This window comes from Neophocaena asiaeorientalis, unplaced genomic scaffold (genome assembly GCF_003031525.2).
Source record: "Neophocaena asiaeorientalis asiaeorientalis breed wild unplaced genomic scaffold, Neophocaena_asiaeorientalis_V1.1 scaffold100, whole genome shotgun sequence".
In the NCBI taxonomy this organism is placed as follows: Eukaryota; Metazoa; Chordata; class Mammalia; order Artiodactyla; family Phocoenidae; genus Neophocaena; species Neophocaena asiaeorientalis.
This window is the reverse complement of record NW_020173955.1, coordinates 3,293,152-3,316,645: the sequence shown is the minus strand read 5'-3', so window position 1 is coordinate 3,316,645 and position 23,494 is coordinate 3,293,152. Positions and strand designations below refer to the sequence as shown.

At 36.2% G+C, this 23,494-nt stretch overlaps 1 protein-coding gene across 4 annotated transcripts in view; it reads right to left on the bottom strand.

Annotated features, from left to right (window-relative positions):
- Positions 1–23,494, bottom strand: part of USP34 (ubiquitin specific peptidase 34) — a 232,622-nt gene that overhangs the window by 102,243 nt on the left and 106,885 nt on the right. For all 4 annotated transcript variants that reach the window (XM_024753009.1, XM_024753012.1, XM_024753013.1 and 1 more), the window contains 6 exons: positions 21,976–22,091; positions 21,757–21,884; positions 11,958–12,047; positions 9,185–9,280; positions 3,399–3,481; positions 649–803 (listed from right to left, as the gene is read on the bottom strand). In XM_024753009.1, the coding sequence (XP_024608777.1) occupies positions 649–803; positions 3,399–3,481; positions 9,185–9,280; positions 11,958–12,047; positions 21,757–21,884; positions 21,976–22,091 (668 nt within the window). The remainder of the gene's footprint in view (positions 1–648; positions 804–3,398; positions 3,482–9,184; positions 9,281–11,957; positions 12,048–21,756; positions 21,885–21,975; positions 22,092–23,494) is intronic.

Below are 23,494 nucleotides of genomic sequence, written 5' to 3'. Positions count from 1 at the left end.
AATCTCAAATATTAGCATAAGAATAATAAAGTCTATTGCTTTATCATAAATGTTTTAAAATTCAAATGGAAAATTATCACCTGAACCAACTGTGGCACCTGATAAATAAAAACAAAAATTGGAGAGAGGAGTATCTTTAGTATCATGACAGCACTTCCTAAAAAAGCCTTCCCAGAAATCTACAAATCTGAACACTGGCTTATATCTGTGGGAAGACTGGCTAAAACCACACCATTTAGGGAAAGACTTGCAGAATACGGCTCTCACACTCGTGGGGTGGGCACCACCCCTGAAAAATTGAACTACAATGTTACTCATGATTTTTTAAAATACACACCAAAAGCCCCCACATTTCTTATTAGTGTTTACCAAGAGTTACTCAAATTACTGTCAGTTTAAGTACATTAGCTAAGGAACATAACATTTTTGTAAACATAAACTAAGTATTCATTTAGATATAAACACTGTAGAGGACAAAATTAAAGCAAAATCTAAGTGGCAAAAATTATGTAAGGACTGCTGAAAAGCAGTATATTTGACTAGTTTTTTTAAAAGTATTTCAAACAGGAAAAAATGAACATTACAGTTTACATTTCAAGAAAGAAAAAGGAAATATAGAAAAACAATACAGTCAAGAAATAAAATTACCTTCTCCAGGAAAAGATGTTTGTAGGTTTCCATTCCCATAGCATGTTGATCTTTACTTCGAACTTGATTTAAAAACCAATGGAGTGCATCATCGTAACACTCAGAATCTTCTACTAAACAATGCCATAAAATATCAACTTGCTCCAAACTTAACCCTAGATAAAAATTACGAATTTTAAATCCTGGTATGTACAACATTTTCATCCTAATTAAATATACTAGAAGCACCAATATATATAGAAATATAAAGGAGATATTTCATATCATTCTATAAAATTTCATAAGAGATTTCATATAATTTATGCTTTCAAATGTAGTTAAATATACTCCATATATAAATCATCTAAAAAAACATGACTTATGTAAGTATCCTAGAAGAGTCATTTGTTCTGGAAATCATTTTCCCTAAAATATGAACATATCATTGTATTACAGCAAACATGATTAAAGGGAATTCCCAAAGTCCAGTTAGTTCTAAGGGTTAAGAATAGAGTGGATACCATGTCATGTTCAAAGCTCATTCTATGCACATAGGAGATAAACAATAAATGCCAATAAGCATTATTTTTGAAAACTATGAAAAAAGGGATCCTTATGATTAATAAAACAAAAGGGAACTGACGGCCTAAAAAAAAACAGCAACACATCAGGGGATACAATTGGCTGAGAAGCCAATGTAATGAGACAAAATCTGTATACTACTTTGACCCAAGTATTAGATAATTCCAGAGTGTGGCAGAAGGAATCAGAAGAACTATTAAGAATCAAAGAGAAGGCATGAGGGCAATCACAAGTCTGAATATGGATAAGTGAGACAATCCAAAAGGGTAGAATAAAAGTGTAATGGGATTTCTAAAGTATATCCTAAGGGATTCTAGAGCCTAGGCTTATTCCCCAGAATCAGAAGGCATCTGAAAAGATGATAGAATTGTAAGAACCACCATGCCCTAAAAAAAGTAGATGAGATTCAGAATATGAAAAGCACCTCAGAAAGTATTCCATAAGATGTTATGGAAAAACCTGAACAGAACGTTTGGGCCAACCCAATATTTACCTAGTAGCAGTATCAGTCTAAAGAGTTTAATCAGAAAAATGTATCCAATCAGTTTCTCACAAAAACAGTTAATGTATGGACTACTTGTTCTAAGAATTTGTGCCCCTGGGAGCCAACATAAAAAAACCAGAAATAACCTTTAGTGTATATTATAACTTAAACACATTAAGTAATTAAGAAGAGAGATAAGTGAAGATAGGTAAAAACAGGTAAGAATCTTAAAAAAAAGCATCCAGGTTAATTATAGTAAACAAAACCAAAGTGTATTCATAAATGGCTAAATCACCAATTCACAATCAATAGGCAATGTATAAGCTGCCGTTATTGTTTTAAGTTTTTAAAGGAATACAGTTATTGGTATATTAAAAACCTGTATTAACTTATCAAATATAACTTTGGAGTAACCATATTATACCTGAAAGGAACTGTGCCAGTTAGATAAGTACAATTATGATGCGGGACAGTGAAGTTTTCAGTATGATTCTATATGTACAGTAGCTATTGAAAGCCCATAAATACTGTATATGAATACATACTGTGTTCACTGGAATGGGAGCAGCAAAATAAATAATTCATTACTCAAATACTGAAAAGAGTGATTAACATTTTCCAATAAAAATCTATACTCAACAAACATGAAACTTAATGGTCATGTGAAATTATTTATGCTGACAATATTTGTTTTGGCTTGACTTCTCATGTATGAGATTTTTAAAAATATTTTATATTATTTGTTTCTTGTATATTATGAGTCATAATGGGTGTAATAAATGACCTAGTAATATGAAACAGAAGTTTCCTATCAAAAACAGGTGTCTTCATTTTGATATCTATTGGTATCACAATGCTAGTGACATTACAAACAGCTTGACTTAAAGAAGAAATTATAGACTTAAACAGTAAAATAAATGCATGGCATATCTCAAGCATATATGGACTTAAGAGTCATGAAGACATCTCTCAGGCTAGCAAAACGCTCATCAGTTTGATTATATTAACCACAGCTAAATAAAGAATGCCCTTCTAACAAATGAGGTTTGTTGACAGGGACACACAGTAAAAGAAGTGTGTGGAGCGTGAAAGAAAACACAGTCAGTCTAGCAAGAGGAAAGGAGCTCTGGCCAAAAGAAATCAAGCTTCCTCCTTTCTTGTGAGAATATCTAGCATGTGGATTTGGAAATGGTCCACACTCTGAATATACCAGACCAATCTCCCTGGTTTTTTTGTTTTGTTTTGTTTTGTTTTTTTTAAGATTAACTGTTAACGAAATTGAGTTTGAGATTCATCTAAATAAAACTAGGGTGTCTAAGTCTCTATCACCTATGAAGCCAACCAATTTTGGATAAGATCAGCCCTGATAATAATATGCAGACAGTGGCTGTTTCCAACCGGAGTGAAAGGAATATTCTATAACCAAATGTAATAAAAAATACACTCTAACATGATACGTTCTCCTATCCCAAATATTTTGTTCCTGAAATGAGTCATTTATTCATTAAGAAACTGGCACTTTCAGAGCCTGAAACAAGAATGTGTCAGTGGCGAGTTCCCATTGCCATACATACTGAGAGGACATTCAGTACTGAGAATAATTTGATCACCACAGAAATCTAAAGGCATGAGTACATTTAACTGAACTATTTCAAGAGCCAAGGAAGATCTAAAAACTGACTAAAATACTGATTTCAAAACTTACTGAAATGATCAGGTGATCCCAGAGTTGAAAACACGCAAGTTAAGAACTGAAGCCGCACCTGAACTTCGGCACTATGGCTGTACCTGTATTTAAAAAGTCATTAAAATAATTAACTGAGAGATCCTATTTCTTAATTATTTTTAAAGATTTAATGGTCCTAATCTTAAATTATACAAAATAAGTAAAATTCCATTTAATAACATTCATAATTATTAAATATTTTAATATCTTTGGTTATACACACAAAAAAAGGCCACAAAGCCAAATGTTACATGTGAGATTTATGTTATTTAATATTATAAAAATCTGCAAATTATTAGAACACATACTTTCAAATTAGATAAGTAGATAAGAACTCAACAGTGGAACAAAAGAAATGTCATTTTAAAATTATGCAATATGGGGCTTCCCTGGTGGCGCAGTGGTTAAGAATCCGCCTGCCAATGCAGAGGACACGGGTTCAATCCCTGGTCCGGGAAGATCCCACATGCCATGGGGCAACTAAGCCCATGCACCACAACTACTGAGCCTGTGCTTTAGAGCCCGCGAGCCACAACTACTGAAGCCCTTGGGCTTAGAGCCTGGGCTCTGCAACAAGAGAAGCCACTGCAATTAGAAGCCCGCGCACTGCAACGAAGACCCAACACAGCCAAAAAGAAATAAAATAAATAAATAAATTTAAAATTATGCAATATGTACATAAATTAGAATAGCTAATAAAAAACATTTCCATCTAGAAATTGCATGTTTCATTATCATTGTCCCTCCAGGGATAATACTATATTCCTTTAACAAGAAATGTTAATAAAATATCATTTCCATAAGTCTAATTCATAAAACAGTGGATACAAAATGAGCATTTCTGAATGTTATTTCAAATCTAAGTAATTGTAATTCATGTGTACAAAATTCAATGGATAATTTAAGAGTTGCTTTGAAAGCTTGTTAAGTAGGTGATTTCACATGGTTCTCTGGGAATTCAGTTTGTAGGCATTTGCAAAGGAACAGCATTTTAAGAAGCAAGTGTTGGTCTGTGGTGGAAGAAGGGTAGGAGATGGGTCTAAAGAGGTAAGCTGGGGCCAAATCACGGCCAGCATGAATGTCAGAGGAGTTTGATACTGTTCTGGGAACATAAGGAAGTCACTGAAGGGTGTTGGGGAAAAAAAGGTAGTAATGATCAGGTTTGCATTTTAGGATTCCTTTAGCAACTCCATGAACTGCATATTGAACTGTGACTGTGGTATCACAATATTCTAGTTCCCATAAGCACCTGAGTACCCAATCAATGAGACTAAATCAATCATGAGTTCTTATCTCTATGTTACAAATCAAAAGGCTGGCTGTGGAGGAACTGCCCAAATTACCTTGCTAACAAAAGGCAGCAGCCAGTCTGGGCCATGATCTATATCCCAACTTGCAGAGAGTCACAGAGCCTCTTAAATCAATTTCTTAACATCTTTAAGTAAGTGTAAAATTCTAAAAGCTTCCTAAAGTTAGCTGGTTTCAAAAATTACACTAGATTCGTCATTGAAGTTTCAAGTTAAGGCTTCCTAATGGTTGAGTTTGCTGGATATATCTTTGCTTCTCTTTACTGTCTCATGTTAATGTTGGAAAAGATGAACTTTTGCTTCGTCACTGTTGCAGTGCCCTTCATGATGGACTCACAGACTAAAACACTATTCAGGTAAAATTCAAGGCCTGCTCTTAATAGTTTTCATCCTTTTACTAAAAGGACAGAGATTTTTGTAGCAGAGACCTTGGAGTACAGGTTCAAACATGAGATCTATCATATATCATATGCCCTGAGTATCGGGAACGTTGGTCACAGACATAAAAGGGGAATGATGTCTTCTTGTCCTTTACAAAGTGCCTTTATTTCCTGAACACTTCCTTCCCCTATACTTGCATCTCAGAGTAAGGGACCTATAACCCTAGAAGGCATGGATCCAGTCCCTTTGTCCTCCCTTCTTCGGCTTCCACAGTAGTACCATTGGCTGCACACTTCAAAGGACTCCGCCTGCTCTGTCAGGATCCCATTGGTTGCTGAAATCACCAACCAGGAAATTTCTTGGGATGCAAATCAAAAGTGTTATCAATACTAATAAACTCTCGTGGGCTTGTCCATGGCTCCTGACATTACAGAAAATATAGGACAAAAATAATCTCCCCACGGGCATGAAACTTTAGTGACAAACTGACACCTTAAAAAAAGTCTTTCACTTGATAGTCTCAATGCTAACACAGAATTTTCTCTAGCGGCAACTGGATTCAAGAAATATGTAACATGTCCATTTATGAAATGAAATGTTATCTTTAATGCCACAAGAATCTTTTCGTCCTACGTGAAAATCTTAGAACTTGCCTACTATAATCACCACGGAACGAATGTAAAGTAATGTGCCACAAACTCATGAAATCAGTATGCTTTAACAAAGAGCAGCAAATGTACAACTCTGTTTATAGCCTGAAGAATCAAAGGAATTATAACAAAATAGTCTGGACAGCTCTCTGTTCTAAGATTTTATTCTCCTAAAATGTCAGGAAACAAGGCAGACTGGAGGACTGGAAGGATACTCTGGTGTACCCTAGAAAAGTATAAAACTCATCTCCAAAGAGCACCACATTTTTTCCACCACAGAAACAATGCTTCTTTAAATTAAAAAAAAAGAAGAAATGCTTCTGTGAGGCTCTGCCTCTCTGCCTCCACTAACAAAGTGAGCAACTTCAACAACCAAGTCTCAGATCTGTGTACATTTTTTGGCACTGAATGTTGGACTTTCTCTTTTTGAGCATGACTCATCTATGTCTTCCATGCTCCTCTCTTAAGTTCCCATCCCTGCTCTTCAAGCCCACAGGCTGTGGCTCTGGTGGGAGCTTTTTTGCAACTTAAGTGTTATTTCTCTGTTGACATGTAATTTGAATTCTGCCTCCTAATAATGCTGGTCAGTGTGGTTTTATTCCTGTTCCTTGTTGATCTTAAGGTTTTTATAGAGAATGTATGGAGATACAGAATCAGAAGGCTTTAATCCTCATCACTGCTTGAAGAATAATAATTAAAGAAGAGACTCTGAAGAACGCTTAGAATTTTAAAAGGATTTAAAAAGAATGCATCTTGTATAGAGGTAACTTTGTAAGCCAAGCTGTGGAACAGAGTAAATTTAAGGAAACATATCAGAAATAATTTCACAGGCGTGAAGAACAGAATGTCTAAAAAAATCACTGAACAATAAAACAGGAAAGGTTAGTTGAGTTTAGATTTTTGAGAGCCCAGAATACTAGACTGAATAAAGTAGAATTTATTTTTTATGCAGTAGACAATCTAAATGGGGGTAGGAGGCAAGTTTCTTGTTTATTTTATACCATAGTTTCTTTTAGCCAAGTAACTACAATTTATACATAACCTACTATGTGCCAGATACAGCTTACTAAATTATTGCATTTAATTCTTAAAAAAAACTCATGAGGGGGGCTTCCCTGGTGGCTCAGTGGTTAAGAATCCACCTGTCAATGCAGGGGACACGGGTTCGAGCTCTGGTCTGGGAAGATCCCACATGCCCCGCAGCAACTAAGCCCGTGCGCCACAACTACTGAGCCTGCACTCTGGAGCCTGTGAGCCACAACTACTGAGCCCACGTGCCAAAACTAATGAAGCCCATGCACCTAGAGCCCGTCCTCCGCAACAAGAGAAGCCACTGCAATGAGAAGCCTGCACACCGCAAGGAAGAGTAGCCCCCACTCTCAGCAGCTAGAGAAAGCCTGCGCACAACAACGAAGACCCAACGCAGCCAAAAATAAATAAATTAATTAATTAAAAAAAATAGAAACAGGAAAAAACTCATGAGATAAATAATGGGGATTTATTAGAGCGGTAAGTAACTGAAATAAGGTCAAAACAATAGATACATAACCTAAATGCAGGTCTGTATGATTCTCAAGCCCATGTGCTTTCTACCAATATCATTAATGCCTTCCTCATTTAATAAGGATAAGGAATTAACAAGCATGGGGGAGGCTGAGGGAAGAAAACTGAGCCAAATGTTGGTTAAAGAACTAGAACAGTGTTTGTGGGAATGTCAACTTGTGAAAAAAAAATATGGGATATATTTTAGCCTTAAGATAACTAGAGATTAATGACAGTATAATGTGGCACTCAAGAATATGAATTACAGAAAACAGACTGCTTGACTATTAATAAAATGTATGTTTATAAAATGAATTATAGAAATTCTAGCTCCACTACTTATAAAATCTATAAATTTATAAAAATTTGTAACTGTGACCTTGGGCAAATTATTTATTACCTCATAGCTTATACATTCTCATTTTTAAAATGAGAATTCCTACTTCAAATAAGTTGTGTATCTTGAAGTTAATAATACTTAAAAGGTATCTGAAAAAAAAGAAAAAAAAAAAAGGTATCTGGCACATAGTAAGCATCAACAAATACTGGCTATTTTTATCACCACTAACATCATTATTCATGTTTGGAAATAAAAGTATATGAAAAGAGCCCCAAGTCTCCAAGTTTTAGGTGACTAGGAGGAGGGTGGTACACTGAAGGGTAGAGTAATCTGGAGAAAGAACTGATTTGTCGGGGGAAAATGTGATTTCATTTTTGGAGGTGAATAAGTATGCTTTAAAGGCCTATGGCTTTTTTTTTTTTTTTTTTTGCAGGACGGGGGCCCCTCACTGCTGTGGCCTCTCTGAACCTGTGTCCCCTGCATCGGCAGGCGGACTCTCAACCACTGCGCCACCAGGGAAGCCCAAAGGCCTATGGTTTTTCTGAACACTTCTACAATCTGATCAATTCTGATCTACATGAAAGTTTTCTATGCGGATATTTTCTCAATAAATACTGTGCCTACTTCTCTTATTTACTGACATGCTGATACTGACACTTAGCTGGTTTCCTAGACTTGACCATTAGTTTCCACCAACTGACTTACAAACAAAAACTTTCTGAATTCTCCAAGCTTCCTTCTAGGCAGGCATCTCCCTATAAGAAGCTTTAAACACAGCTATACCACTAACACCCCAACTTCTACCAATTCTTATCCAAACTCACTTCAATATATCCAGATATTTTAATGATGAAATATTAACCAGCTATAACATCACAATTCTTAACGTTTTCACATGTCCTAAACTTTCTAATACTAGTATTCAATTATAATAATAAAAGAAAATGTTTTAAATTAACTCTACGATAAATATACTTGTTCAGAAGTAAATATTTATAAGTTTTAGAATCAATGCCCTAATATATTAATACAAGGATACTGGTGATTTCTGGAAAAAACATTTACTTTTGATTCTTGAAAACACTGACTTATGAACAGAACTCAACAGTGAAGATTAATCAACACCCAAAGTTATATAACCTACATTTTCCTAAGGTTAAGAATTATAAAAATAACCTTATAGAATTCAACTTAAAAAAGAAACTTTCGGGCTTCCCTGGTAGCGCAGTGGTTGAGAGTCCGCCTGCCGATGCAGAGGACACGGGTTCTTGCCCCGGTCTGGGAAGATCCCACATGCCGTGGAGCGGCTGGGCCCGTGAGCCATGGCTGCTAAGCCTGCACGTCCGGAGCCCCGCGTACCGCAAGAAAAAAACAAAAAAAAAACAAAAAAGAAACTTTCTCTTAAAAATTTCATAACTAAAACGTTCATTACATTTATTTATTATATGAAAGAAAAGGAGTAGGAGTAGGAACACTGGAAAATTACCTTTCACAGGAAAGACAATCAACACTTACACGTAACTTACATAGTTAAGGTATACTTACAGTGCATGTTTTTGTCTTCCTTCTCTTACAGCTTGAATATAGTATACCAAATTATCAAAGAAAAGTTTCATCATGTTCAGTTCTTTTTCTGCCCACCTGGACCAATTGAAATAAGAAATAGTTTTAGAGGCACAGGGTAAGAGAATAAATCTATTCTAGAACAGGAAAAAAACTTCTATGTAAAACATTTTCAAAAGCAAAATCAATTATCAAAAACTTACAAGTTCTGTTTATATTTGAATTGTGAAAAGATATAAAGCAGTGCACCTTAATTTTTATGAAGTTAAAGCACCACTGTGTTTTTGTTTTTTTGCGGTAGGCGGGCCTCTCACTGTTGCGGCCTCTCCCGTTGCGGAGCACAGGCTCCGGACGCGCAGGCTCAGCGGCCATGGCTCACGGGCCTAGCCGCTCCGCGGCATGTGGGATCTTCCAGGACCGGGGCAAGAACCCATGTCCCCTGCATCGGCAGGCGGACTCTCAACCACTGCGCCACCAGGGAAGCTCACCACTGTGTTTTAATCTCAAAATACTCAATCTCTGTGAAGGGGATAAACTGTCTGGCAGAATGCTAATTATAAATGACTAATATGAGTTAATATTAAAAAACAGTACAATACAGTCCATGTTAAGGATGGACTGTGTACCTTGGTCATTATTTAGCACAGTGCGTGGCATACAGAACACATATAATATAAACTAAATGAACCAATCAGTTTGTTTTTTTCTACTGTCAATAACTGCTTATTTTTTAAAATAACATTTTGATCAAATAAATATTGACATATTAAAGTAAACTAGAAACAATAGAAGAAAAAAGAAATAGTGATAAATACAATTAGAGATAGCAGGGTCCATAACTAACAATCTATCTCACACAATAATTATTAGCAATATAACTACTAACATGTAGAAGTACTGAAATTCCAAAACTTCAAATATAATTTACATCATGTTTTTGCTATAGCCTTCTTTTCCAAATAAGTTACTCTTGCATTGCCAATCACTCGCCAGTCTGTTTGCTGGTTACCTGAAGATTTGCTAAGATGATCAGAGATAATTTCCAATTTTAAAATATGGGCTGTAAGAGTTTAAGAGACAGTATGTACCAAATGCTGAGTGTTACTGCACATAATAGGTTCACACCAAGTGGAAGTTTTTGTTGTTATTGATGCCAACTAATCATAAGAGCTCAGTTCTTTTAAGTGATCTACTTGATAAGATTTAGGATACCAGTCTCATGTTGGCATTAACTGAGATTATTTATATTTAACTTAAGGAACAAGCTAAAAGGGTTTCAACTCAATATACTTAAGTTCAGGTATACTTGATAAGTAACTGAATATTCGCAGCTTTGCACTTCTATAAGAATGTTATCTTTTGTTACTCCTTAATTCAAACCTCCTCACATGACTAAAATACCAACTTGCCCAGGTAAGCTACAAGTGAATCACTTTAATACTTATGAATTTTGTAATTCAGCCATTTAAAAACCATGGGAAGAGAATCAATGAAATAAAACTCATGGTACTCTTGTACTTAAAGGATGCTAAATGCTTTCCTCTACTCCTCTGTTTAGTATCTCAAAGAACTTCCTTGCACTCACAAATAGAATTGTCACTAGGGTCACCCTGAAATAGTAACCAAAGAAAGAGACTTTCTAAGATGATTTTTAAAAAACAGTAATAGGGCTTCCCTGGTGGCGCAGTGGCTGAGAGTCCACCTGCTGATGCAGGGGACATGAGTTCGTGCCCCAGTCTGGGAAGATCTCACATGCCGCAGAGCGGCTGGGCCCGTGAGCCATGGCCACTGTGCCTGCGCGTCAGGAGCCTGTGCTCCGCAACGGGAGAGGCCGCGACAGTGAGAGGCCCGCGTACCGCAAAAACAACAACAAAAAAAAAATTTAAAAAACAGTAATAGAGGTTCAGGTTAAACAGATCCCCTATTAAAAGAAAAAAAACCAGCAAGGGCTATAACTCAGAAGAACTTCATCTTATTTAGAATTATAGTACAGACTTCTAAGAATTTTAAAAATCATATTCATTTTGAAAGCAAGTATTCCTACTAACTAATCTTAGATTTGAGGAGGAATTAGATAAAACTCCATCCTACTTGACCTCACAAATAAATCCTTCAACAGGTCTAATTTTTCCTAAAATTTAAAGTCTCTGAAATCTCTCCAAAAAGTCTATTCTGAATAAAGCAAATAATACATTCTTAGAGGTTAATGAAGTGCGTGTGATAGCCAACTTTCTCTAGAATATTCTTAAACATTAGATCAATATCACATCAAAGTACTATCCTTGAAAGAATTCTTTAACATTAATCATAAGTTCTCTCTATATGTAAAGGAGTAATAGGGTGGTGTCAAAATTATCCCTAAGGTGATGTAATGTCTAGAACCAACTCCTAGTAATGGAAAAAATTAAAGGCACCTTAGAGTGTTTAATGTGTGGATCTTCTTCAGGAGTCCTTTGCCATGGTCAGATACACTAAAAATCTACCTTAAAATTAACGCATTAATTGCTACAATATTTTTCTCAAACTACAATGAGTACAAAGGTTAGACTTCCTGGTGACAGAGATATACATAATCTCCATGGGGCTAAGTGGCAGAGACAGCACTCAGAAAACTAAGCAAACATTTGAATTACACAAAATTCAAATTTTCCTGGTGCAGAACAAAAGCTAGTAAGTTACTCAAAACCTTGTTTGATAATTATGACTGGGAAAAAAATCTTTAAAATGAATACTTCTGTTTCTTTTATTTACTTACATTGTAATCCAATGTGTATCATAACTGCTCCCAAACTGCTGAAAAGTACCAAACAGTTTTGGAAGAAGACGAAGTGAAATTACTACTGATCTGAAACAGCAAAAACAGGTATTTATAGAATAAAATAATTTTAAATAGTATCAACAATTCTAGATCTTAACAGAAATTCAGCAATTTAAAATCTTAAATGCAAAAAGAGTTAATGAACTTCACATACATTTCTATGCAAACACAAAATTTTTTCCTAAAGTATCAACTTATTATACACTGGGGCAAGAAATCCAAGTTTTAAAAAACCAATCCAAGACTTTTAAAGTAAAATACACCATACAAATATCTGAGTATAAAAGCAAGTGAAGAGCATTTAAATATAATTTTTTTTAATGACAGTATTCTTTAACGAGTCATAGGTGCTTCTGAGGATTTAATCAAGGAAAACAAGAAGCAGCAGCTTGGGTAAATTATCTAGAGCAGGGCTTCTCAAAGTTTAGTGTGCACTTGATCCAGCTGGGGGGATTTTGTTAAAATGCAAATTCTGATTCAGTAGGTCTGGGGTAGGTTCAGGATTGCATTTCTAACAAGCTCACAAGTGATACTCAAACTGCTGGTTTGTGGACTACAAACAATAAATGTAGAGAACATTTTTCAAACTATATAAATTATCACTTTCTCCTTAATTCTCACTTAATATCATCTCCATCTAAACTGAGAATCACTGCATTATGAGCATGCTAATAATAGAAGCACACCACATACCTCAAGTATAAAAGGGCCAAAAGGCAATAGGAAATCATTCTAAAACCTCAAGAAGATCTGAGCATGTCTATCTTCTGGAAGAAAAGGGGGTACAGGGAACATATTGACATGCAAATCCCAGAAGTCCTAGTAGGCAAGAAGGTTGCCTGCATGAGCCTTGAAAGAAGCAGGACACTAATCAAGTTACTGAATTTCTTTTATTTTTAAGCTTAGGAGCCAATATTGCTTCATGAAAGAATTTTTACAAAGAGAAAAAGTTGGCACCCTACCCACAAGTATGGAGTACAAATAAGTCCTCAAAAATGCCTACTCTTTTTAAGAGTACCAGGTATATTCGAATACAGGACTACACTTCTGAGTGGGAGGAAAACAGTGGCGAATGCTGAGTAGGAGAAACTACAAAACTTTGTTTCTGAATAAAATCCAAAGTACTTAAATTTGACTACAAAGCCTTGTCTGATCTGTCCCCATTCCTTCTATCAGTCTAACCTATTTTCCTTCCCATCTTCCTTTTTTTTTTGGCGATATGTGGGCTTCTCACTGTTGCGGAGCACAGGCTCCAGACACGCAGGCTCAGCGGCCATGGCTCACGGGCCCAGTCGCTCCGCGGCATGTGGGACCTTCCCAGACCGGAGCACGAACCCATGTCCCTTGCATTGGCAAGCGGACTCTCAATCACTGCGCCACCAGGGAAGACCCCCCATCTCCCTTTTTGCTATTCCTTCAAAACACACGAGCACATTCCCGCCTCAGGGCTTTTCTATTGCCTCTGCGAGGAATGCGCTTTACCTAAATAGCTACCTGAAGGACCCCTTCCCTCACTTTATTAAGGTCTCCTCAACTGTCAACAGAAGGGATGACCCTGACAACTCTATATTAAATATCACCTTTCCATTGCTCTGCGAACCTCTATTATTCTTGACTCCTTCCCAATTTTCCTTCATTCATCATCACGTAATGAATATTCCTTTATTTAATATGTCTACCACTAGAATGTGCTTGATGTGAGCGAAGAGTGTCTTATTCACTAAAACTCCCTGCATGTGGTGCATGCTGAGTATATATTTCCTTAAATAACAAACCAGCAAAGAACTTAAAGGCAAGATTTTCAGGAGGAAGACCAACAGTGTAAAATGCTATATTACAGTTATGAAGGAAAAGGACAGAAAAAATACTACTGGAAGACAAAAGAAACAGCATGTTAGAAGTATGTCAGAGGATCAAAACAACATTAGTATAGATTAAAGAGTATATAGTGGACTTCCCCTGTGGTCCAGTGGTTAACACTCCGTGCTTCCACTTCAGGGGGCACGGGTTTGATCCTGGTGGGAGAAGTTCCACACGCTGCACACTGTGGCCAATGATAATAATAAGTATACAGTGAAGCAACAAAGACAGCAAATGCCTGATATCCAGTAACTGCAAAGTAAATATTCTTTAAATATTCAAAAACATTTAAATTTTTAGTATACTTTTAAATATTAAAATATTTAATATTTTTCAACAAGTCGCACAGAAGTGGTGCTTGGGAAGATAGACCAAGATAGATCAGGGGAAATCAATTTCAATTTTAGATTATTTATCTAAACTCCTTTGTCAAAGTTTCAGAAACATTAGCAGAGTTTTTCCTAAAAATTAAGACATAAAAAACTGGAATGAATATATATATATATATTAATTTGACTTTAAAAGCATAAAATCAATGAGATATCACAAAGAAAAAAGGACAGAAAACTTTCACCTAAAATCACAAAAGCAAATTCCAAAATTGTTTGCCTAGTGTAATTTCAACAATACTTTTAAAATACAAAGAAACAAAGACTAGAGATACCATATCTCACTAAAGCAAGTCTTACAGTGTGCAGCAGTTGTATATTTTCTGAAAATCTTATTACCTCTTTTGCAGTCAATGGTGTTAAGAGTCTAGACTGTTTAAATTTACTTTCCAAATTTTCTACAATAAACATGTTTTCATTTTATAAAATGTAATGTAGAAGCAAGCACATGATGCTTGACATTAGAGAATAGGATGCCAGGCATTGAGCAGGTATTGGTTGAGTTGAGTGAATAATGATGTGGTTCATGTAAAAGAACCCAAAATAGGATTGTAGAAATGGGACTTGTCTTACCTCTACTCCTACCTAAGGGGAATGCTTTTCTCCACAATTTATAATAAAAACACTGAATTATTAATAATTACATCTTACGTGACTAAAACAGTTTTTTAAAGTTTTTCCAAAGATTCAGAAAAACTCCAAATTTTTCTCCTCAAAAAAAGATTTCAGGGGCTTCCCTGGTGGCACAGTGGTTGAGAGTCCGTCTGCCGATGCAGGGGACATGGGTTCGTGCCCCAGTCCGGGAAGATCCCACATGCCGCGAAGTGGTTGGGTCTGTGATCCATTGCCGCTGGGCCTGCGTGTCCGGAGCCTGTGCTCCGTAACGGGAGAGGCCACAACAGTGACAGGCCCGTGTACCGCAAAAAAAAAAAAGATTTCAAAGAACAGTGAAGAGACATATTTTAAGTGCCATAAATTTAAGAATATAAGAAATGACCAAATCCAGAATCAAAGTGATCCTGAAACTCTGGAACACTTTATTTAAACCGATAAACTTGAAAGGAAAAATGATATAAAGTACTGATTACAGAATGAAAATTAGTAAAATATTTACAAACAGGGTAAGATCATGTATTTGTTTGCTGACAATAATAATTTATATTCCAATATTAAAGGAAACTTCACAAGATCACATATACCAACTTATTCCAAGTAAAATTATATCATGCTGTACAGCAGAAACTAACACAACACTGTAAATCAACTACACCCAATAAAAAAATTTAATTTTTTTAAAATAAAATAATGTCATAGCACTTCTCCTATAACAACTATGAGATACTACACCTTGACTTATCAACTTTTTTGCTCAAATAGTTTTGACTGCTGATATGCTTATGAAAAACATCAAAATTACTGTTATATTCAAACTTACATTCACAAATTCTTCCAAGAGTGAAAATTACAAATACCAAACCACACGACCCTAGGCAACAATATGTTTAAGATGAAAAGGTTCAATGGTCCAGAGTAACAAGATACAGTCAGCCCATATGCAGGTTCCTCATCTGTGGATACAGAGCTAACTCTCCTACTCTATTTTATATAAAGGACTTGAGCACCTGAAGATTTTGGTATCTGCAGGGGGATCCTGGAACCAATCCCCCAAAGATACAAAGGGATCACTACACTTATTTTAGACTCAAGAAAAATGGTATTACTACCTTAGACTGCCCTGGTTCTTTGCTTGATACAAAGGTTTTGTTGCAACCTTTGCTGAAGCTTATTACTATACAATAGTGTGATGTGACTCTTAAGAATTACCAATGTAACTTTATATTGCTTTAGTAGAATGAACACATTTGCTAGTAGTCTACACGGTTAAAGTTACATTTGGACGATTTTTTCCTAATCCTAGACTCCATATTTGAAGAAGACTGGTGTGTTCTACAAAATGCTACTGTCAACTAATTAATTAATTAATTTTAAAATATTTACTTATTTGGCTGCGTCGGGTTTTAGTTGTGGCACACAGGATCTTTGTTGCTGCGTGCAGGATCTTTTTAGTTGCAGCATGCCGGATCTTTTAGCTGCAGCAGGCAAACTCTTAGTTGCAGCATGTGGGATCTAGTTCCCTGACCAGGGATCGAACCCAGGCCCCCTGCATTGGCAGCATGGAGTCTTAGCCACTGGACCACAAGGGAAGTCCCTCAGTCATTTTAAACTATAGTACATACCAAGAGTTGACAAAAAATGCTGTATATAATACAGTCTTTACAGAGAGAAAACAAAACCAAAAAAAAGTACATAGTACCATGCATTTCTTAATTATATGAACCTTTATTTATGTAAACAGAATCCCTGACTCGTGAGCATTTTTACTTTTGTATTCAAAGGCAAAAAATTTCACACGTGGGTTAAACTACCTACTGCATAAAGAATGGCAAAAAAATAGCACACTGGATAGGTTCCCAGACAGAGTCTCAAATCATTTCTCAAGAAGCCACAGAATTTCAGGAGGTACCTAGCCCAGGATGTGAACCTGCATGTGAACCTACCTGCCTTCTAGTAAACATAAAACACCAAAGGGGCTGATTACAACCCAACTCCTACTTCCACCCTACTCACTAGACAGCAGTCTTATCTCACTCACCTGAAGTGACAAATACCAAGCTGAAAAGTAATGGATTTTTCATTGTGGGAGCTACTGTCTACCTCATGCTCTCACTTTATGACAACATTCTGCAAACCAGTCTACTATGTGTTTCCGTGTGCAACTTTAAACCTCCTGCACCGCTGAAATGTTATATGCCTTATAAAACAATCTGCCTAAGGCTAAATGTGCATAAGGCACATGCTGCATGTTTAAAGTGTTTTCAAGTGTAAAAACTTTAAAAAGTGTTTTAAAGTGTTAACAGTGGGTTCCGTATAAGTGGCAGAATTATGGGTGATTTATGGGAGACTTTTCCTTTTTCAGATCTCTATGCTTCCCAAGAAGTAATGAGCCCATATTACTGTTCAAAAGAAAGCTAAGTTCATTTTGTGAAATAAACTGTAATAAGACCATAGAACAGCAAAAACAAACAAAAATTGTTGACAGGTCTATAAACCATGGAAAGTGAGGAACTAGAAGGAAAATTAAAAAGTCAACATAGAGGGGGCTTCCTTGGTGGCGCAGTGGTTGAGAGTCCACCTGTCGATGCAGGGGATGCGGGTTCGTGCCCCGGTCCTGGAGGATCCCACATGCCGCGGAGCGGCTGGGCCTGTGAGCCATGGCCGTTGAGCCTGCATGTCCGGAGCCTGTGCTCCGCAACAGGAGAGGCCACAACAGTGAGAGGCCCGCGTACCGCAAAAAAAAAAAAAAAAGAAAAGTCAATGTAGAGAAAATAAAAGGAAACATAAAACCTGTGTAAACTACATAAAAAGTTGACATCATCAAGAAGCAGACATCTGTGGGGTTTTTTCGGTCAAATGTCAGGAAAATAGTAAATGAGTTAAGATTTCAGTGGCCCATTTATTTCAACATAAGGAAGAGCTTTCCTATTAATATTAACACCCGTGTGCAACATTCCTTTCCTACTGTGATGGCAAACTCAGGGGGAGAGGAATCCTTGGAGAAAGGATTCTTGTGTTCAGAATAGGATTTCTCAAACTCTGATATCAATACTGACACTTCACACAATTCTGTTGTGAAAAGCTGTCCTCTGCATTGAGGGATGTTTAGTAGCATCCCTAGCCCAAAGTAACATCTCCAATTCCACTCATTAATGTGACAACCAAAAATATCTCCAGATACTGATACTACCTAGGGAGAAAAAAAATCACCCCCATTAAAACCCACTGGTTTAAATGTAAAATAGATAGCTAGTGGGAAGCAGCTGCATAGCACAGGGAGATCAGCTCGGTGCTTTGTGACTGCCTAGAGGGGTGGGATAGGGAGAGTGGGAGGGAGGTGCAAGAGGGAAGGGATACGGGGATAAAAGTATAAATATAGCTGATTCATTTTGTTATACAGCAGAAACTAAAACAACATTGTAAAGCAATTATACTCCAATAAAGATGTTAAAAAAAAACACTAGTTTATCAGGAAACCGGAACTAATAATGTTTTAAAAAATTAATTATTTTTCAGTTTGCATGATAACTTCAGTAAGTTCAGCCGGTACACACTGGATGTGTTGCATATGTCACAGGCTAAAAAATGCCACTATGCTCTAAGTACTGGCATATATGACCAATTAATAAGAGGCCTAGCATAATACATACAGGAACCATCTGAGTAAATTTTGAGGCCAAAATTAACATCAATATAATAGTTATGTTTACTATATGTCAATAAACCATTAAGTAACTATGATTAGGTACAGGATTGCCTCCAACAAATGAAAAATGCTTCAACTTCAAGTGATTTGGGAGTGAACAAATTAAAGCTTAAAAAAAATCCAAAATGATGATTTTCCATTTTATACACAGAATTTTCCTTTTGTCTCTTTTACTCTTTTTCTTTTTTTTTTTTGCGGTACGCGGGCCTCTCACTGTTGTGGCCTCTCCCGTTGCGGAGCACAGGCTCCAGACGCGCAGGCTCAGTGGCCATGGCTCACGGGCCTAGCCGCTCCGCGGCATGTGGGATCTTCCCAGACCTGGGCACGAACCCGTGTCCCCTGCATCGGCAGGCAGACTCTCAACCACTGCGCCACCAGGGAAGCCCCCTCTTGTCTCTTTTAAGCTACACTACTTAGAAAAATATATGCTCATTATGGAAAAATTAGAAAATAGAAAACCATAAAGAAGAAAAAATTAACTGATTCCTCCCAGAAATAACCATTCTACAGTCTCACATATTGCTTGCAATTTTTTTAACAAACGGGCCTATGAGTATATGCCCATATCATTATATAATCTTTGAAAACATTTGACTCTTAAAGGCTACATATTTCATCTTTCACATAGCTTTTTTCCTTTTTATTGAAGTAACATACATGAAAAAACACATATAAACCTAAGTGACAGTTCAAAATATTAGGAGGTGAACATACCTGTGTAACATGCACCAACATCAAGAAAGAAATCATTACCAGCATCCCAGAAGCCTTGGGATATGCCCCCTTTCCAGTCACTAACAACCCAAGAGTAACCATTATCCTATTAAATACAATAGTTTTCCTGATTTTCTTTTTTAATTTATTCATTTATGGCTGCATTGCATCTTCATTGCTGCTACTCTTTATTGCAGTGCATGGGCTTCTCACTGCGGTGGCTTCTCTTGTAGTGGAGCACTGGCTCTAGGCGTGCGGGCTTCAGTAGTTGGTGCTCATGGGCTCTATAGCGCAAGGCTCAGCAGTTGTGGTGCACAGGCTTAGTTGCTCTGCGGCATGTGCGATCCTCCCGGACCAGGGCTTGAACCCGTGTCCCCTGCATTGGCAGGTGGATTCTTAACCAATGCGCCACCAGGGAAGTCCCAGTTTCCCTGTTTTTAAACTCTGTATAAACAGAGTAATAGAGATATACTTTTTTACATCTGGCTTCTTTCACTCAAAATTTTGTCTGTGAGATTCAACTACACTACTCCATGCAGTTGTAGTTCTTTCATTTTTACTACTATATATATACTATTTCATTCAACAAACAGTCCACAATTTAATTTTCCTTCCTATTCTTTTTTTGTCATTTAGATAGCAGTACAAAGAATAGTTATTTTGAATAATGCTTTTATGAACATTCTTGAATGTGTCTTTTGGTGACCTTCTGGATGTATGATTAAAAGGCACATACTTAGCAGTTCAACTGCTGGGCCACAGGATATGCAGATGCACTTTTGGGGAATAAAAATTGATACAACTTAAAAAAGTATTCATTAGCTTCACAAAGACTTTTAAAAGACAATTAACATTTTAGGGACTTCCCTGGTGGCCCAGTGGGTAAGACTCTGCGTTCCCAATGTAGGGGGCCCAGGTTCAATTCCTGGTTGGGGAACTAGATCCTGCATGCATGTCTCAACTAAGTTTGCATGCCGCAACTAAGAGTCCGCAGGCCACAACAAAGATCTCACGTGCTGTAATGAAGATCCCGCACATAACAACTAAGACCCAGAGCAGCCACAATAAATAAATGATAAATAAATATTTTAAAAAATATTTAAAAGACAAAACATTTTAAAACTAATTTCTATAATATCTATGTAAATGATGAAATATCATTCACCCATTAAAAGCATTCTTTTTAAAGAATATATGCCAAATGAGGCAACTGATCCACTAACAGGGGTCTATTAGTGGTTTCTTATACCTGCATGAATAAGCAATTTTTCTATTGTGATTGTACCAATTATAGCCCTTTAAAGATCAAAAGAAAAAAATTAAATATTGCACATACTTTTTCTAATTCAATTAGGTAAAAAATTTTTTTGAAGCAGTTAAATATTCAATAAAATTAGACATTTATATTGAGCCTGGGCAGAGGTAAGCTGAAAATATTAATATATTCATTAGGGGCTTCCCTTGTGGCACATTGGTTAAGAATCTGCCTGCCAATGCAGGAGACACAGGCTGGAGCCCTGTTCCGGGAAGATCCCACATGCTGCGGAGCAACTAAGCCTGTGCGCCACAACTACTGAGCCTTCGCTCTAGAGCTCACGAGCCACAACTACTGAGCCCACGCACCACATCTACTGAAGCCCACGCACTAAAGAGCCCATGCTCTGCAACAAGAGAAGCCACCACAATGAGAAGCCCACACACTGCAACAAAGAGTAGCCCCTGCTCGCCGGAACTAGAGAAAGCCCACACGCAGCAACAAAGACCCAACGCAGCCAAAAATCATAAACAAAAAAATAAATTAAAAAATATATATATTCAATTAATAACTGAATTTACTACATCAGAGAATGGAACAATATTATCAGAGCAGTATAAGGGAAACTGGAGACTGTATCAACAGAACAGAACTGAAAGTCAAGAAACTTGTGGTAATTATTTGAGCCCCAATAAGAAGTATATAAATATATAGCAGAATTCAAACTAGGAAAAAAACACAACTAACCTAATTCTTTGTGCACTACAGAAGTCAACAGATCCACCCAGATGGAAGAACAATGCCATTATCAAAATGTTTATATTTCAGCTTAAGTTTAACTTCACTTATCTTATTTAGCTTCCTTTATATATAACAGTTCAAGAACATTTAAACTGTAATCTGAAAATAGAGTAATCACCACCATGTTCCCAGAATCAAGAAGACAGTATTCCTTTGTCTCTGTTGGAGGTGATCTAATCAAGAGTGCCGAAAAGTGCTGAAAAAAGCAAGACTGTGTGATAACATATAAACCCTGTGGGGGAAAACAGTTTAGAACTAATATAAAAACCACAATTACTAAAAAAAAAATAGGTTGATAACGGTACATTAAATGCTATGAACCCACCATATCTAGGTCAATAAGAATATTGATTATGAATATGATTACTGTATAAAAAATTTTTAATTCCTATTTACCTGTTGTTTCCTAAATTTTCAAGGCAACCTTCAATGAATCTCATTCGAATCTGTCTATCCGTAAACCAACATACTAAGGAACAGAGAAGTTTCTCTGCTTCATTTATTAATCCTTCAGAAAGATTAACCTACAAAAAATGTATATACATAAAGTTACTGTTTATACTGAATGCATTTTGCTGTAATTTTATAGTCTTTTGGGTTTATTAAATAACTTACTGCATCATCATCTTGGACTATATCCCACAACAAAGTGTTTCCTTTCTTGCAAACGTTATCCAAATTAATGTCTGTTACAGCATTACTGCTGAATTGATGTTTATGAACTGTAGGTCCTGAAGGGGCAAAATATAACACACTATAGAGCAATGCAGTTGACTGAAATTGTAAAGTGAACTACAGCATTCATAAAGTTAACAAATTCAAAGTGAAGTATAACAATAAATCTCTTCTTACATCACAAGATAAAAACAAGATTAACACAGTTGCTTTATGAATGAGACAGAATAGTACTGTTTAGAGTTTGATACTACTAAAGTAAAATAAGAAAAGTTTTCATAGCCTCTCCACTATTTCATAGCCTCCTCACTATTACTAATAAGTATGATTAATGTTTTCCACATGTCAAGAGAACTGTATATAAATATTTGAAACCCAAATTAAACATTAAGAAGAAAATTTAACTGAATTAACTATATAGCCAAGGGACGTTCCTCTAAATGACCTTCTGTAAAGTGTCTTATACCTAAAGATTTTTTAATTGAGATGATTTACTCAAAACATTCAATTAAATTCAAAGCGTCTATTATAATAATTCAGACTTTGAGTGCCAGACTATGAACTCTCCCTAGCTCTGTTATATTAAGCAAAAATGCTTCATTGTCTTTAACAGCTTTACCATGAAATTTCCCTCTTAAACTGTACATGTACATTGATTTCATTAAAATGAGAACTATGCAACCTTCACCATAATTCTGTTTTAGAACACTTTCACCACCCTAAAGCATTCCCTCATTCTTAATTACATTTAATCCCTGATCCCATTCCTGAGCCCTAGTCTGTTCTTCCATCCCCATAAATTAGCCTTTTCTAGAAATTTCATATAAATGGAATCATACAATACGTTATGTATAGTCTTATGTCTGACTTTGTTCACTTAGCAAAATGTCTGAGGTTCATCCATGTTGAAGCATCTATCAGTAGTGTGTTCCTTTTAAATACAGAATAATATCCCACTATATGAAAAAATTGTTTATATATCTACCAATTACTGAAAGTTTGGATAGTTGCCAGTTTTTGTCTAATATGAATAATGCTGCCATAACACTGATATAACCAGTCTTTGTATAGACATATGCTTTCTTTTCTTTAGGGTAAATACTTAGAAGTGGAATTGTTGGGTCATAAGGTAAACACGTATGTTTAAAATTTGAAGAAACTGCCATACTGTTTTTCAACACATAGGTATGGTCACTCTTTTTAATTTTAGCCATTCTAATAGATATGCAGTAGAATCTCATTCTGGTCTTTAATTTTAATTTCCCTAATGACTAATGATGCTAAGCATCTTTTCATGTGCTTATTAGCCATTTGTGTACCTTCTTTGGTGAAATAAATCAATTCCCAATTTTTAATTAAGTTGTCTTACTACTGAGTTGTAAAAGTTCTTATATGGTCTGGATACAAGCCCTTTATTAGATATATGATTTGCAAATATTTCTCCCAGTTTGTAGCTTGA